Source organism: Chelon labrosus (genome assembly GCF_963514085.1).
Source record: "Chelon labrosus genome assembly, chromosome: 11".
NCBI classification, from domain to species: Eukaryota; Metazoa; Chordata; class Actinopteri; order Mugiliformes; family Mugilidae; genus Chelon; species Chelon labrosus.
In genome coordinates this window covers 17,740,392-17,757,931 of record NC_140344.1, presented here as the reverse complement: position 1 = coordinate 17,757,931, position 17,540 = coordinate 17,740,392, and the positions used below count along the sequence as shown (strand labels likewise).

The 17,540-nt window shown below is 40.9% G+C and overlaps 1 protein-coding gene across 1 annotated transcript in view; it reads left to right on the top strand.

The window, feature by feature from the left end:
* The window catches only part of shank3a (SH3 and multiple ankyrin repeat domains 3a), a gene marked incomplete at its 3' end in the record, with an annotated part of 136,045 nt that overhangs the window by 34,980 nt on the left and 83,525 nt on the right, over positions 1 to 17,540 (top strand). Inside the window, exons 4-6 of the mRNA XM_084555486.1 lie at positions 15,687 to 15,795; positions 16,310 to 16,461; positions 17,128 to 17,295. Coding sequence (XP_084411612.1) covers positions 15,687 to 15,795; positions 16,310 to 16,461; positions 17,128 to 17,295 — 429 coding nt within the window. The remainder of the gene's footprint in view (positions 1 to 15,686; positions 15,796 to 16,309; positions 16,462 to 17,127; positions 17,296 to 17,540) is intronic.

Genomic DNA, 17,540 nt, shown 5'->3' with positions numbered 1-17,540 from the left:
TTTCCACATAAACACGCATATAAACTCATGCAAACACCGAACACACACACACACACACACACACAGCTGCATGGCACAGGATGAGAGGATATTTCCAACAGGGAATCCCTCACGCACACACACACCCACACACACACACACACAAATCTCCCCTTATGGATAATCCTCCAAAAGGAAGAGAAATGTAGTGCTCTGAAGAAAGAAGACGTGTCTGGGTAGAAACAAGAACACTCACCGCTTCCGTGGGCACACACACAACAATCACGGACTTGAAACTAAAAATATTTTCCCAGTAGTTGAGTGTTCCACTGAAATAGTTTGTGCTGTTTTTCTAATATGAGCTCATCTACGTGTCTCCATCTTTTTGTGATGATATATCACACCGGACTCCTATACTTGTGTACTAAAATATGGACATGCCCTCTGTAACATACAAAAAGAAAAGCATTAGTTAATAGTTGTGTAACATTCAGTTTATTGCATTGCAGTAACAATAGGGATTGCACATGTCCACTCATCTCATTATTCTCTGTATTTTATTTCACCCTTGATATCCATCTTCCCTCGATTCTACGACCCACCCGCTCTCCCTCATTTTTTCTCATTTGGTTTTCCCTCCCTCTGTCTTACACTTTCTCTCCTCCCTTTATTTTCCCTCCCTCTTCTCCTGCTCTCTTTCCCTCTCCCCACTCTGCCTCTATTCTCTCCAGCATCCTGCAAAAATCACCCCTCACCATCTCTCCGTCTGTGCATGCACAGGAGTTAGAGTGTGTGTATGTGTGTGTCCTGGCTTGTGTGAGTGACCATGTGAGTCTGGATGCGCTACTTAAAAAGGCGAAAGGTAGTGAAGGAGAAGGAAAGAGAACCAGGAGGAGGAGGAGGAGGTGGAGGAGGAGAAGGTGGGCTGGACATGGCCATGTGGAGGATGTTTTGGCATTCGAACCATAGCTGACCTGCGGGACTGCACGTGTGACGGGAAGTGTGTCCATGTGGTGTGTGAGATGGGAGCCGCACTGGGCAGAAGACAACCAGCTGAGAAAAAGGGAAGGAAAGATAAAAAAGCCAAGAAGGCCAGGCTCAATAGTAAGGTACCCCAGTTGCTCTCATCATCTCTTTGGTTTTAATTTTTCCCATTACCTCTGTTGTAATCACATATTTCCCCCTCTGTCTGTCTGTATTTCACATTTTCTATCTCCAGTTACGAACCCTCCCCAACCCATTCCTGATTACCTGTCTACGCTCTCTCTCTCTCTCTCTCTCTCTCTCTCTCTCTCTCTCTCTCTCTCTCTCTCTCTCTCTCTCTCTCTCTCTCTCTCTCTCTCTCTCTTTCGTTCTGTTGTTATGCTCTGCTGCATGTTGGCTGTGTGAAGAACTGGTGCAGTCTTGTCTGAAACCCTGACAGAATGCTAATGTTCTTCTCTGCACTGGTTCAGTTGCTCACTGTGGACTTGGATCAGTGTTTGTGTGTTTCTATGTACAGTATGTGTTTGTGCCCCAGATATGTTGACGGCGGACGTGTGGGTGTTTGTGTCTTGCGGTGGCCAGGGTGAGTGCTTGCGTTTTGCTTTCAGAACTCTGAATAAGCAAGGCGCGTTTCTCCATGTGCCTGTGTCTGTAAGTAAAAGACATTCTTGTACGGTCACACACACACACGTACATGATATTTGTGTTAGGATCTGCCAGTGCATCTTTCCAAGACAGAATTTGCCTTGTGGTCTCTACAATTTGCTGCCATTCTGTCACATTACTTTTGTAACCTGCTATTAAAGCTGCTTGATCAAGATGACCTCACTGTGTGTGTGTGTGTGTGTGTGTTTCTGTCTGAATGGGGCAAATCTGCACAGTGCTGAAGGATCACACAATAGTTGGGGCACAGTGGGGTAAACTTGTTAAGCTAAATTACCGCCACATGGGGTATTTTCCGTGAACCTTCGCTGAGACTCTGTGTGAGCCTGACACCTGTGATGTCAGGCTCAATCCGTGAGGGTTTGGCAGGTGGCAGCTGTCAACAGCATGCCCCGCGGGAAGCCTGACTTGAGCTACTGCACATCTGGGCAGAATGACCTATGCTACAACATCTGCTGAAGAAAGTGTCTTCCATCTTCAAAAACCTTTATTTAGCGTTTAACAACATGTCATTTCTGTTGTTTCGTGACTTCGCTTGCCACATGCTTACAGATTCACCCAGAGTACGTTACAGATAATAAATATACACACTCCACTCAGTCGTGATTGGTTTTATTTTCTTTTGGCCTGGCTTGTAAAGTGCAGTCTTGTTTAACTTTACAGACACCTAATTGCTCTTCATACCCTCACTTTACCGCTCCCACTCAAATGTGCTCATCTGAGTGCTGCTGTCTTTCTGTGTGCACGCTCTGTAAGAAACTGCAGCACTAAGTGAGAGACAATGATTTGCCAGATTAGAGAACAGGAATTGATTCTGTTTTGTTCAGTATGCTCTGAAACCAGGCCATGTAGAACTATAGCCCCAGGCTGTTCATAATCCACCCTAGTAACCCTCTATGTGGGCCTCTGCTTGTAGGTACTACTAAAGTCAATTATTTGAGCTTTGTTGTTGTTATTTAAGCAAATTATATAATTGCATTTGTTTGTAGCACCTCCTTACTCTTCTTTAAACCAGTTTATGTTGTATTGTTGAGCTCTGATAGATGAATCCTGTCACAAAGTCTGGAAGAATTCACAAATCAGGTGCATTGTTGGAAAAGGTTGAGTGACACCTGGTAATGAGACGAGGAGAACCTGGTTTAATTTCTCAGCTTTCGCATCCACCAGTCCCTCTCTGACTTCTATAATATGGATGATGCAGTCACCTCCACATTCCTCAACAGAAATGTCTGTGCAAAAATTAAAAAAATTAAAACAGGCACACCACAGCTACATGTGTTCATGTATCAGAATCGAAAGTGTATTTATCTTTTTCCTTTTTATGGATATTATTGAAAAAATCTTATACCTTGTACAAAGCAGCACATATTTAACTTCTGTGTCTGATGTAATATTTTAGTCTGCACTCATTACCACCGATGTTTTATAGTGAAAATGCTTTTTGTATGGGTGTCCCAAACTGTTTAGTATGCAACGTTCCCTTCAGGGTGAGACTTCCCACACAACATGTTTTAATTGTCCTTCCTGCATTCAGAACCTGCAGCTTGTCTGCTCACACTGTTACAAATCACACTGAACAAAAACACTTGACCCCCACTCACTTTGTCGAATGATATTTCCAGTAAAGTTTATTGAAAACAGTTACTGTAGGTTTAGGTTTAAGCATTTTTAGTTTGATTTATTTTATATTTAAGAGAAAGCCGTTAAATATTTTCATACTGACTGTATCTGAGCATTAAGATTTATAGCAATAATAATACTTTTTACCAATTTAATGTCTTTGAATAAAAATGTTTCACATATAAATTACAAAAATGTCAATTTGTGAATTTGTGTGCAGCACCTAATGAAACTAATGTTGTGTTGTTACACCACTAGGATTGTGTATTGAGCCATCCATCTTGTTTGGGGCTGGACTTGCTGTTTAGTCTTCATATTGTTAGACCTCCTTGCCCAGGTTGATTTCACAGTGAAAAAACAGATAGCACATTGCACCACTCAGTAACTGGGAACTCATCATTTTAGGTCAGGAGTAATAGCTGACTGTAAACCAGGATGCCAAAGGCATAAAGTTCTAATCATCATCAGGCTGAATGAATACACTACCCTCATGCCCCCTGTCACAGCCTGGAGCTTGCTGTCTGCCCTCTTCTTAGCTCTCTTTGTAGCCTTCAGGCCTGTTTGCAGCCAGGTTCAGAAGTAAGGGAAGATCCTTTTTGCATGTACTTTCAGCTTTATTTTGACATCCCCTTTACATGTCTGAGTTCTAGTTTACATCTGGTCTGCGTAGTTTTCTGTGTCGTCCTCCAGTGCTGTCCCCCTGTCCCCGCTGTCTGCCTGCTTGTGTCCTGGTGTCATTTTGAAAGCATATGACTGGACCTGATTCAGCTCTTTCTTTCTCTGTACTCTTTGATTCTGATGACAGCATGCATTCCCCCCATCCTCCCTGACAACGCTGCTTACGAACACAAACACACAAAATGACAGTCATGCATACAAACCACAATATAGCCCATATTTCTTATGGCTGAATCACACTGAGTCTGACTCACACACCTACCCAATGTCTTTCATTAGGTCACAATGGATCTTAAACAGAAATATGCGATCATATATACAATCACTGGAACACTTGCACATTGTAGACACTTTGTAGTTTTGATTGTTTTAATTTTAAATATAGGTTTTGGCTATATAGAACTTCTTAATGAGCTTCCTCTCACAGTGAGTTTGCCTGTATATGTGTCTCCATGTAGTCATAGTCTTTTTTATTTTTTTATTTTTCCTCAATAATCGGTTTGGCACGTAAGCCAGAGCTCAATTGTCCTCATGGAAGAGACAATGCTGGACAAAGCTATGCTGCCAGTGCGGCCAGGGTGTTCAGCACAATGTGTTTTCGGGCGGGGGTCCCATGCAATAAGCCCGTGCTCTGCAAGTTTGTGCGTGTGTTGTTGAGTGGGAAAGAGGCTGTGGCTTTGCTCTGCTTTGTTCTAGCCCTTTAGCCAACCGATTCAGAAAGCTCCCACTGTCCTGCCTGCCAAAACTGTACTTCATCAAAAGGAATACTAGATATTATACAGGGGCTAAAACATATTATTCCAGTGCTTCTGAAAGGGATTACTCAGGAGGCACCATGCTGTTACGTTCAGAGAGAGCTACCAGGAGCCGGGCCGCAGAGGTTAGACACACAACGCACTACTGCTAAAATGACTCATGAGATCAGGAGTAAATGCAGGTTACTCTCACAGTGGGGCATTGCAGGTACCCTTCAGACATTGTTCATATTTAATTACCCATAATGCTGGCAGTATACACAGTAGTTTGAAGCATAGTGATCTTTTTTTTTTTTTACAGTTTGTGACCAGGAATCTACTTAATGCACTTGTGTGTCAATATAACTCATGTTATTTTGCTAGGAATATTGTTGACATATATCAGCTGGGCTTAAGGTTCCCTATTTGAGTTGTGCCATCCTTAGGTATTTTGAGATAATTTTGATCGATACTGGCAAAATATAAATGCAATTTAACTGATCAGACACTGTGTGGCTTCTTGTATTTCCCCTCAGAAGAATTGCATAACATTGACATACATCACTGTGTCCTGTTTACATGGTTTTAAAGCAGTGATAGGTCAAGTAATAGGTTAACCATGCTGGTATGTGCATGCTGTGTCAGCAGATGGCTTGGATCCAGATAAAGGCTGGCTTTGAAAGCTTTTTTTTTTAATGCTTCTCTGTGTTTGTCTCTTTTTTATTGTTGTCCTTCCTTTCAAAAGACAACAACCCTTTCCATAGACTAGACAATCAGAAACAAATGACACTTGCTAAATGTTTAAAAGTGCAGGAGACTGAAGGCAGCGTGTTAGAGCGCCTATTATGTGAGAAGAGATTGGGTTTATTCCAAATCTCCACTGGAGAGGTGTAAAAGTGAATTGCGTGTTATGCAGAAACATTTACCGTGAATGATGTGTTAGGCACTGTTGCCATAGCAACACCACCCCATCACTGTCTTTGAGTATGGGCTTTATACTGCGCTCGTACATCATAGGTAGAATGTGTTTAGAGTGCTAAATTATAAATTGGTGTGTGTGTGTGTGTGTGCATTTCTGTGTGTGTGATTGAATCCATTAAATTTCATCCAGTGCTTTTTTTTTTTTTTTTTTTTGCAGCATTGGTCTTCCCTAAGCTTAAGAGTGTATCAAATTACTCAGCGATTTATTTTGCTGCTATACAGTAAAGGTTGAAGAGCCCCCTCACAGAAAATCCTATTCCTTGGGATCAAACCCACCGTCTGTCATACTGTATATTGGTCTTTTTGTAGCTGAGAGCATTACACTTTAAGCCTGTTAGGTATGGATATTGGAGATTACTGAAGCTTTCGCTCTCCCAGACAAGCGTGCTGTGGGCTGAGGGCCAAGCAGACACTGATAGAGGCAGGAGTTCGGTGCTTATAGACACACACAGACAAACGCAGCAGCAGTCATCAGTCTGCTTTAAGAGGAAGTGGCGAGCAGCAGCTCTGCGTCTCCAGGGATTTTTAACACCCACATTAAACCAAGAAGGGTAATTAATGTCTTCTTTTAATGGTCGGCTTTACTAAATCCAAAACAGTCAGTATAAAAACAAGTATAATTTTAATGGATAAACATAGCTTTAATATAAGTCATCCACTGAAAGATTAAAAAGTGTCTTTGGAAAGTTGGTCCGAATCACTGCTGTGATACAGTAATAGGGATATGGATTCAGCGTTACAAACTAAACTTAAAATATTTGCAGAAAGTTCAAACCATTTTTGTGCAATTAATTTTTTCACCCATCCAGATGTTCAGTATGTTAAAGTCACTATTATACGAAAACATAAGTACACAGCTTCAGTTTGCTGTTCGTTGTTACTGTAGCCGCTCATGTTTGTTGCTCAAAGCCAACATAAGAAAATGTTCTTCACATTTCTCGAGTGTGAAAGTGTTTATAGTGTGAGAAGACTCCAACACGGAACTGGGTCGCAATCACTGGTAATAATTGCTAGTTGTAAAACAATCTGTCAGGCAAATTATTTCCTCTCTTTCAATGTGAGAGGTAAAAGTAAGACCAGTGGTAGTGAATCGCATCTCGAAGGCAATCACAAATACACACCATCCTAATTATATTGCTAATTGCTGATTTTTGCTTAATTGCAATCAAGTTAAATTAACCTCATGCATTCATAGTGTCAGTTTAATTTAAATATATCAGTCCATCACTATAACCATACTGACAAGTAGTTTGCGGTTGTGTTTAGTGCTGTCTGTGTGTAGCAGGCAGTGAAATGCCTTCGGTAAGTAACTGAAGCCGGAGCGGTATAATCGATAATGCAATCTTTTTAATAGTAATACATCACAACACTTACTATACACTGATGGAATATATAGAATATAACACAGTATAGTCTAATATGTCCATGTATTGTTCTGTCTAATGCAATACAAAACAAAAGCCCTGAACCAATACATGCTACGAACTTAATAAAGCTGCTGTTTTTCTCAGTTACGTAAAAAAGTGTTGATTTAGCAGCAAATTATAGAACATTGTGACAAATTATGGCAGCAGAAGTCGAAATAACACATTTCTTCTTAATGAATTTCCTAAACTTCGCAAACCCTGTTAAAGGTCTTTACTGATATAGCACATTTCAGTAAATCGCATTGGGCCCTGCGATGGACTGGCGACCTGTCCAGGGTGTACCCCCGCCTCTCGCCCGATGACAGCTGGGGTAGGCTCCAGCAGACCCCGCGACCCTTAACAGGAATAAGCGGGTACAGAAGATGAATGAATGTATGAAAACTGAAATTGAAAAACTGAACTGAAAGTGACCACAGAGAAAACCAGTGAAAAAAACACTACAATCATATATAAAAAGGATATGACATTGTTATATTTTACTATGACCCAAATGTTACCCTACCATGTTCCAGTTAACAAGGCATATGGCATCTTAGTAGTAAATGATAGTATTACACAGATGCTTTTCATGATATAGGCAGGGTGTTTTTGTCAAAGGAAGAAGACTAAGTCTGTTCTGTAAATAGAATGCTGCTGCTTTTATTTCGTGTCATTTCATGTCATGTCATTTCTTCTCACCCTTTTTTTCCCCCTCTCTTCTTTTAACATACTACTCTATTCTATTTGTTCCCCTCACGTGGCCACGCTTTCTTGCGTTTCTGCTACGAAACGTCATTGTGTTGCATTTTTAATGAAAACATTCTTCTGGACCTTCCTACTCTGCAACAAATCCATGAATTATAGAATAAACGGACAAATAAAACTAGCGTAGTTCTTCTTCCTTCTAATCAGTTAAGGTTTAAAAAGAGCAGCGCCTGTTTTGATAGTGAACCTGAGTCAAATGTAAGATGCAGCAGCGTCTGCTTCAGCGTTCCGTCTTGTCTGCTCTGTTTGTTTGTAGTTTTGCCAAATCTTTAAAGTGCATCTTTGTATGCTTGCATGCCGCCTCTTGTTTTCATCTTCCTCAGCTAAGGTGCTGAGTGAATAGACTGTGTGCTTCCTTTTATTTTCAGCTGCTGCCTTGAATCAATAAGTCCATATTTATACTACACTATCCACCAAAACTCATTTCTGTGGACTGCGTCTGCTTCACTGCTCATCATCATATTGTAAAAGCTCTTTTCCACCCGCTTGTTTAAAGAATCGATCGTAAATTATGCTTTCCTACTGAGCATGTCTTTTTTTTTTACCACTGTTTACTATCAAAGCGAATCCTACATTGGTATTTGTATGTTTTTTAGTTGTCTTTGACAGAAATGTTATGGCACTGTTTAGAAGTGCATCACCATGCAGATGTTGGATAAAACTGCATGAATGTTGACAATGTAGCCAGACTCTACGTGTACCTAACAGGGTGTTGTGTCTCGCTCAGTTTGTGTGGCTAATTAAAATGCAGTGCCCCTGCAGCAGGGCGGCCTTTGTCCAAAGCATCGGGGAGACGGGGGTCAAGGCCTCCATGCTCTTGCTCCAGTCTTTATATAAGCGACTGTCAACAAAGACTAGATAGACGGACAATCAGAAACACTCTGTGCCAGATAAGGATGTTTGTGTTCGCTGACGTGGCTACACACAAGAAAAGGCAGATTTTTGTTTTAATGTTTGACTCTTGACGTGAGAATACAAAGTAAGAATGCCTCTATGTTTTATTTAACAAAACATAGAGAACCAATGCTTTTGCTTTTGTGCCTTTTATTGTGTCCAAAATGTAATTAATCACAACAGTCTCAGCTGTTTTGCTCGTCCACGAATCTCACTGACACTGTTGCGTCAGATTTATCAGACCATCAGTCACTGTCATGAACATTTTCCACATCAAACTGAATAGAAACGACAGCGCCATACTGAGTAGGTGCATTTTACCTGATGACTGGAAGCACAGAGTAGTTGTATGAGTCAGTCGTGTTTTTACCACAGTATGATCAGAGACAGGTTCAACACTCTTTTGTTGCCAGCTATCTGGATTACCCTATGGAATAGCACATTTCATTACACAGTGCAGGAGGTGTGAACTTCTTCTAATGGACTCTAATGGACTCCATTGTGGTGTGTGTCCAATACAGAAATTGGCTGTTGGCCTTGGTGGGAATGTGGGAATATCATGAAACCATAATCACATGCTTGTCTTCACTGTTAATAATATTGCTGGCACTGACATTGGGACTTGACGGGGTAAAGCACTGCTCCCATGCTTCTTGACGTCAGACCGCCCCAGAGCATCCCCATGACCCACTGCACTGACTCACCGTGTTTATTCCCTAAGCAGTTGTGACGCTGTGGAGCATGTGTGCATTTTATGGGCCAGTTCACATTAGCACAGTATATGATCCTCCTGAATGGGCATCATGTTGGTGAGCATTGTAATTACTACTCATCCATGACAAAGTGTACTGTAGGCCAGCTGTGAGGGACCAGGGGCTATGTAGCCATGTGGTAATGAGTGTAAATATGGGGCAGTGGAAGTGTCTGACACACATAGGTACATCCTATATATGGTGTGATATTTCGTCCTCATTCCTGAGCTCTGCGTGGGATCACGTCACACATGAATCCACATGAGCTATTGAACAGGGCATTTAGTGTGGTTTCCTCCTTTTATGAAAGCAGGCATAAGACCAAGAGAGAAAAGCTGCAAAGGGGAACTGGAGATGTCGCTGTAATTTCTGGCCTCCTCTCCAAGCTTTTATCGGGTAGTCACAGATAATCCCCTCTAAGGTGGAAGAGACCAGAACTTCCTCAGGGTACTGAACTAAAAAAAAAAGAAAGAAACTTTTATCTCAATTTTTTTTTCTTGAGAGCTGGAGAAGCTCTTTTTGGTGGCCGTATAAAAAGTCGAATATTCACATGTGACAAAAAAGCCATTCAATATTCAGAATCCTTAATTAGTCAGGGGTAATTGTCAATGCAGCGTAACTGGCCCTCAATATCCTTGAGGTTCCCTAAACCATGACTGCTGGATAAATAGTGTTTTACCACTTGATACGTTCAATTTAAGCAACCATCTAAACTTTCTGTGTCTTATGCGTTTAGTACCTGAATGTCTGTGGTTTGGACTTTAGTTTCGATCCTGTGTCCCTGTCAACCCAAGTTTAGCCTTAATTGATCGCATGTTTGTGTATCGTGTCTGATTGTGGTCGTTCACTTGGCTACTGTTATAGAATTTAGTGTCTCACAGGTAAATGATTGAATTACTGTTCAGCGGTTTGCCTCACCGTCTTTCAATTTTCTGATTAACGTCATGAATTATTGTGTCTGTATCAGATTCTTGTATGAAAATGTCCATTATACCAAACAGTATAAAGCAATTGGTGCAGCTAAAGTCATTTTTAATCATATGGAGAGCAGATGAGGACACCTTGTCCCAAGCATCAGACTCTGCAGGCTAGTTTCTAGGTTGGTATATTGCCATAGATTCTAGGAGTTGATTATTGTGGCTGTTTCTTGTTCTGCTGCACCGAGATGAGACACTATTTTTCATTTCTTCCTTTCTCTCTCTCTGCCCCTTTTTTTAATTTTTCTTCTCTTTCTTTATCTAGCGCTGCAGGGGTTGTCCATTCTCATGGCTGTAGTGTGAAATGCATAGGCCACCAGTCAAACGTTTAATAAAGGTTTAGGACGAGTTCTGCTGATGACTAAATCTGGATCTGAAAAGCTTTGTATTCATTGAGATTTGGGGTCTGTCTAATAACATGTAAAGCTGAAGCCTAGAAACTGCATACTTTTACTCTTTAGCCTTAAACTGATAAATCGTGACAGAGGGAATGAGATGGAAACCAAGCAATTTCTGCGGGGCTTCAGCGCTGTCGTTGTTATCACACCAGACTAAAACATTTAGCACTTAGAAGGAAGTGTGAGATTCACGGAGCAATCGAAGTGTGACGTGCGACATTGTTGGACGAAGTTTTTAAAGATGCTACATGTTGTGACAATTGTGGCAGACAAGTCGTGCGTAGGATTTCCCTGATGTCTCTGCAGTGATTATCTATAGGTTGGTGAAGAGAGATGGGAACTGTCCTCTCGTTTGTCAGAAATGTGTATGGACTAAAGGCTATGGCTTATCCTAGAATAAACCCTTTGGTGACCACCCTTTGGCATAAAATATCCACCACTCCCCCTAGTCATACTCAGTATTTCAGCTTATTTAGGTTTTTCAAAGCATCTTGGAGAACTTTTGATTTAGCCCATAACAGTTGCTTTTGTCTTTAGATCAAGACACAGCTGTCTCTGGTGTTGAGATCAGGGGCTTGTTGGGCTCGTACATTTGCCTCAAGGAGTTGCAGGATTCCTTGTTATTTCTGTTTCTGAAGATAGATAGTTCTTTATGACGCTGGATGCACGTTTGGGGTTGTTTTCGTGCTGCAGGACGAATTTGGGAATCACCAACTCTCTGATGGTACTGGGTGAAGGATGAGAATCCAAAACACCTACAGCTTTTCCACCATCCTGTGTGGCTGAGCACTTCAGTGCACATCTGTCATTTTATTTCTGTCATTCTTTCATGTGTTCGGGTGTGCTGGGGTTGCCTTTGGTTCTTGGTGACGGACATTATTGTGATGTAGATGCCGTGTTAGGGGACTTTACCAGTGAATTCATGTGTTATATCTGAAGATACTGTAACTACAGTATGCGGTCATACGAATGTGTGATCACAGTTATCTGTTTAGTGTCTGTTTGTTGCCCTTAAGCTAATTACCACTAGCGCATGATCAACAAAAGCAAATTAGCAAATGAGACTGTTAATAAAATAATGTTCATCATTTTAGGGGCATGTATTGCACATTCAGTGACTTGCCCTCAGCAATAATTGTGCTTTTATCTGGTGTGCTGCAACATGCAGTTCTAGCAGTACAAGTACACATCCCCTCCCTCAATAATAAGCTCAATCATACTTATACCTATACATATACTTATACTTTTTAATATATATAATAGTTTTTGTTTGTTTGTTTGTTTGTTTGTTTTGTTAAATTTTCTAATTTTCATTATTTTTGCAATAGTCAGCACATCTTCCTTTGTAATTGGATTATATTACTGGTACTAGTGTTCGTACCTGACCCTGGAAATTAAGGTTTTATGTAACGCAACTGTATGATTTACTTTGCATGTCCTAATCAGCGCATCGTCTACTTCCTAATTCTTGACTTTTTTTTTTTTTCCCTCAGTGTCTTTTTTGCTGACACTGTAGGCTTTTATGTCAGCAATTTTTTCTACTTTTTCTGTGTGCATAATGTGGCTTCTTACTTATTCAGGCAATGCAACCTGTTATTATATTATTCTAAAAAATCTATTTTTCTTCCTCGAAAATAATGGAAAGAATACCACATCCAACCTATGATGAATAATCTACTGTATGAATGAATGACAGCCAATGAGAAAGTGTAACCACATTTATATGTGAATGACACTTGGTAAATGATAGAATGAATTGCAGACAGACCGGGGAACTACTGTGGAAGAAGATTTCATCCTGGTTGCCAGTGTTTGCCTGGCACTGCCGTGTGGTTTCATGATGAATGCAAATGAAAATGCAAAAGACAGACCCATCTACTATTAGGTGATTGCTACTGTAATGTAATCAGTGCGCAGATGGTTGAAATAAAATGATCGACAGTCATCTCTTTCTACCCAGTGAAAGCTTTTTTGTGAAAACCGGGAAGGTTTTTGACTAAGTCAGGAAGAAAGAGAATTGCTGTGTCTAAAAGAGAAGCCTTCAAAGAAGTACAGAGAGTCAAGTCTGAAGGATTTTTATACCGCCAAAAGATCAAATCAGGGTGATTGAGGAGATGTTTTTGAAATTTGTAACATGAAGTAAAAAAAGTGTCTTAATTATTATTATTATTATATATATTATTATTATAATTATTTATTAAAAAATAGTCATTTAAAAAACCTTTACTGAGGTAATTATTCAAATGAGAATTGTGGTCATTTACTCACTTCTGTCTACAGTGTTTCCCCTAGGTTTAGGCTTTGAGGGGGCGAAGTTTAAATGGGGGGGGGAGGGGGCACATACAGCGCAATTTGATCTCAAGGGGGTTGGACCAGTAACATACCAGCATAATAACCTATAAGTAACGACAACTCCAGACTTTTTCCATTGTTTTAGTGTAAAGATGAACAAGTAAATCAGCAGAATATTTGCATTTGATAAACTATCCTTTAAAAAAAAATGAAATTACTTGAGAGAAATGAATGTAATTTGATCACATTGCTGTCTGCTGTTTAGTCCTGGGTCTCAGTGTTGTGTTCTGGACAGTGGACAAATTATTGAAAAGCAGTTATTGTTATTGAAGTCTTTTATGTAATTTTCGCACTTTGCAAATTCATGCTGTGGGCCAGATTAGACCCTCTGGTGGGCCGCTTTGGGCCTTTGGGCCGTATGTTTGACACCTGTTATATAGATGGAAAACGAACAAACAAACACTCACTTAAAGGAATCATTGTGCTCCTGTGTTTCTTTTAATGACAGCAGTCAATATAACAACTGATCAGTTATTTGAAATGTTGAATGAGCTGTTGAACGCGCAGTCTCTGTCTGTTGGCTGGAGTGCGGTCACCTGTGTGGGCGCACGTGTTGTGTGTATGCGCATCCCTAATAAAATGGTAGGGGAAACACTGATCTCCCTCTCATCTGTGAGGAAGAATACTGGCACTTCCCCGTTTGTCTCACTTTTGAGACTTGGAGGCTTCTTCCACTTCTTTCATACAGTCAATGTTCTGCACAGAGTTTTGACTCGATGTATGACAGACTGTCATCTTTTTGATTAATTTCAGTATATGTAGTGAATTATCAGTACTTCAGAATGACATAAATCGATGCTTTTTGTGTTTTTGCACATGTGTGCATCTGTGTGCGTGTGTTACAGAGAGAGAAGGTGAATATATTAAGAGTTTATTAAGAGCCTCACCAAAGCAAATAAATCATTACAAAGCCTTTTTGTCAGTCCTCTGTTCAGCAGGCAATAAAACACACATCAGATCCAGCTGCTCACTGGCAAATCATCCCCGAGCCTCTTGAAGGCATTATCCTAGGTATTATGCAGGACATACAAACACACTCATTGACACACACACACGCACACACACACAGACTCATTTTCACAAACACAACCTCAATGCTCTTCCCACTCATGTGTACATTGGCTGCCCGAGCTGTCTTTGTATCCTATCACCATAACAACTGCCTCACGGAACCTGTGGAAAAAAAGGAAAAAGCCGAAGTGAATTCCTCTCACTCAGTTTGACTTGGAGATGGTGAGAGCAGCGGTCGGCAGCTCCTCACAGCATGTCAGCGTGCTGTGTGTGTGTGTGTGTCTGTGTGAACAGAAGCAGGCTTGCAGAGGCAAGCGAATTGCAGATGACTTGGTGTGAAGAGAAAGGGGGTGTGTGATGTGAAATTCGGAAGGTGTTGTGGAGTTTTCAGGACGAGGGATATTCAGTATATGATGCTGCACATGGTGAGTGTCGAACGGCTGCTGCATTCTGTTCTCATTCCTGTACGCGAACATGTTTGTAAGTAATGCACCCACCTTCATTAAGTTGTGTAAACTGTAGCGTGTCTATTTGTGTCTGCAGGCTTTTGCACATGTGGATGTTATGTAATGACTGAGGAACCTTGAGAGAATGTCGGAGTAATGAAAGTTCTTTGTGAATCTCATTTGGGATCCCGCAGTTATTGTGTTATTACATCCCGAAGACACATTTTACGCTATTAAGCTGTCATCCATGTTCACTGGCATTTTACGTGTGCAAAATATAGTGTAGCACATATCTATTAATAATTCCCTGCAATCTCCTGTTGGTCTAGTATGTATATATTCATCGGCTTTGACTGTACTGTTGTTTCTCAGATTCTCAATACAAGACTGATTGTTGCCCCGAGTCTTCAGACTATTTTAATCTATTATAGAGTCTAATGGCTGGTGAATTGCTCACAACTTAATTTTTCTCTTTATACTCTACAGGCTTACTCCTGCTTTAGTGTACCTGGTGATGAATGTTTTTAATCAGAAGACACAGGAAATTAAGTGTATTTGTGTTTGCTTATGGGTTTTTCTAGGATGGGTAGGGTATTGTGTGGGTATGTCCATGCTTTTGTATTTATTTGTGCAGCTTTTAAGCATCAATGTTAGACACAGTGATGTTCGAGTCACTCTAAGCCACTGTTCACTGTCATAACCGTTACATTGGCACTCCAGATGTGATGATAGCCTTGGGATCTCATTTTCTTGGCACTAATTTCCAAAGGCAAAGTCTTCATTTCAGTGTTACTTTACTGCACTTTTCCTGTCTTTTTTGATCTGTCTTATAATAGCTTATATGTCTTGTGCACACGGTCCATTTGCTTGCTATGACAGACCAGATATAAAACCTTCAAACACAGAAGGAGAGAGCAACGACTCTAGCTTTCATCTCTGGACTGCATTATTAAACATCCCCATCCACATGAGCCTAGCATCGCCCAATCACAGCTGTCTCTTCCTCTACTTCCCCTTTTCCCGGTTCCCTTGTCTCCCTCCATTAGGCAAACCTGAAGAAGTTTATGGAGTACGTGCAGCAGAGGAGCATCGAAAAGGTCTCAAGGTTCCTGGAGAAAGGCCTGGACCCTAACTTCCATGATCCAGACACAGGCGGTGAGCAAGTCTCTACTAAGAAGCATCCCATCTCTATCGGCTTAATCCTGTCTTTTTCCAACCTTGATTTGTCTTTTCTCTAGTACTTTCTCTTTCCCTCAGTCTGACTTCACCCTAAATGACCATGTATGGATTTTCTGAAATAAGCCTTCTGCATGCTGGGTAAAGCTGGATTACTCCCTTTGCTAATCTCCTCATGTATATGCAAATGTTTGTCCGGCCATAAAAGAGATTTCCCTGCTGGGTGACCTGTAGTCTGGCAGATGAGCTGTGAATCGAGGGGAACATGAGAATAGGTTGGTTTAACACCAACAGGAAGCAGCCACTTAGGTAGACTGAATGATGACAATAACCCACCAAGACAGTTTTCCAAATGTAGAGTCACTGCAAGTGTAAACCCGCAGTTTTAACAACGGCTTCCAGTGTTGAATGTTCATTTTCTGAAAAAAAGATTCAGAATAAAAAGTACATCAATATTTAATATTGTTTGTTTTCTCATCCTTGGATTTTACAGAATGTCCTCTAACTCTGGCAGCACAACTGGAAGGATGTGCAGAGCTCATCAAGGTGTTGAAAAGTGGAGGGGCACATCTGGACTTCAGAACAAAAGATGGTATTACTGCCCTACACAAGGCCGTGCGCAGCAAGAACCATACAGCACTTATAGTGAGTAAACGCACACAAGCTGACTCATCTTATTCATTTTGCCAGTCCAGCTGCCTCCCTGCAAACTTTCCCTCTGGAAAAGGAGAGTTTTCAGGCAGGTAACCTCTGACAGCAGGTGCTTAAGCAATTGAGTAGAGAGGGTGCTTGAGCTACTACAAAATATGTGAGGCTTAACATGCCCTCGTTGAATTGGCTGGCATAACCAGCGAATGGCCTTGCATGCGTCTGGTTTGAGGAGGCTTGTAAACCTAAATGAAAAGGTTTATATGAGTCACGTACTAATTGATTCCCCCGTTGTGCCGGAACTATTGAAATGAGTAATTTCCGCTCAATTACGGCATTGTTATTACCAAAATTTTCAATGTCCCTGGGCTGCGCGACATACATAAGCTGTTGTTGCTTTTGGTGTAGAAAATCTATTAAATCTTGTACCATGATAAACGCTTACAATAAAGTCTAAAAAAGCATATTTTCAAATATGTTTAAGTGCTTATCATCCCACAGTTACTGCTATGTATCCACAAGTTGAATTGCTGTGTTGAAGTTTCGGATTTTTTTTTTTTTTTTGTGGCATGGCATTTATAATGTCTAATGTGAATATGGAGACAATTAGACAACTATTAATCTGGGGACAGAAGACCTTAAATCTGCTATTTTTCCCACTAGACGCTGCTGGACTTGGGAGCATCTCCTGACTATAAAGACAGCAGGGGACTGACTCCTCTCTACCACAGCTCAATGGTAGGAGGAGACCCCTACTGCTGCGAGCTGCTGCTGCATGATCACGCGCAGGTCGGCTGTGTGGATGAGAATGGCTGGCAGGAGATACACCAGGTAATACACAGTGGACTCCCACTAACTCGATACAATAACTCCAATCTGTTTCCTAAACCTAACTGAAAAACCTTAGGCCTACACACCAAGTTTTTGCCCTTTGCAAATAAGAGTACTGGCAAAAAATGTCATCATAAAAATATTGATGGTTATGAAAGAAAATAGTTCCATGCAGACACTGCTGTCTGATTTTCAGTGCTTCATTGGACTGATTTTAAGTGTTTCTATTGAGATGGTTGAACCTG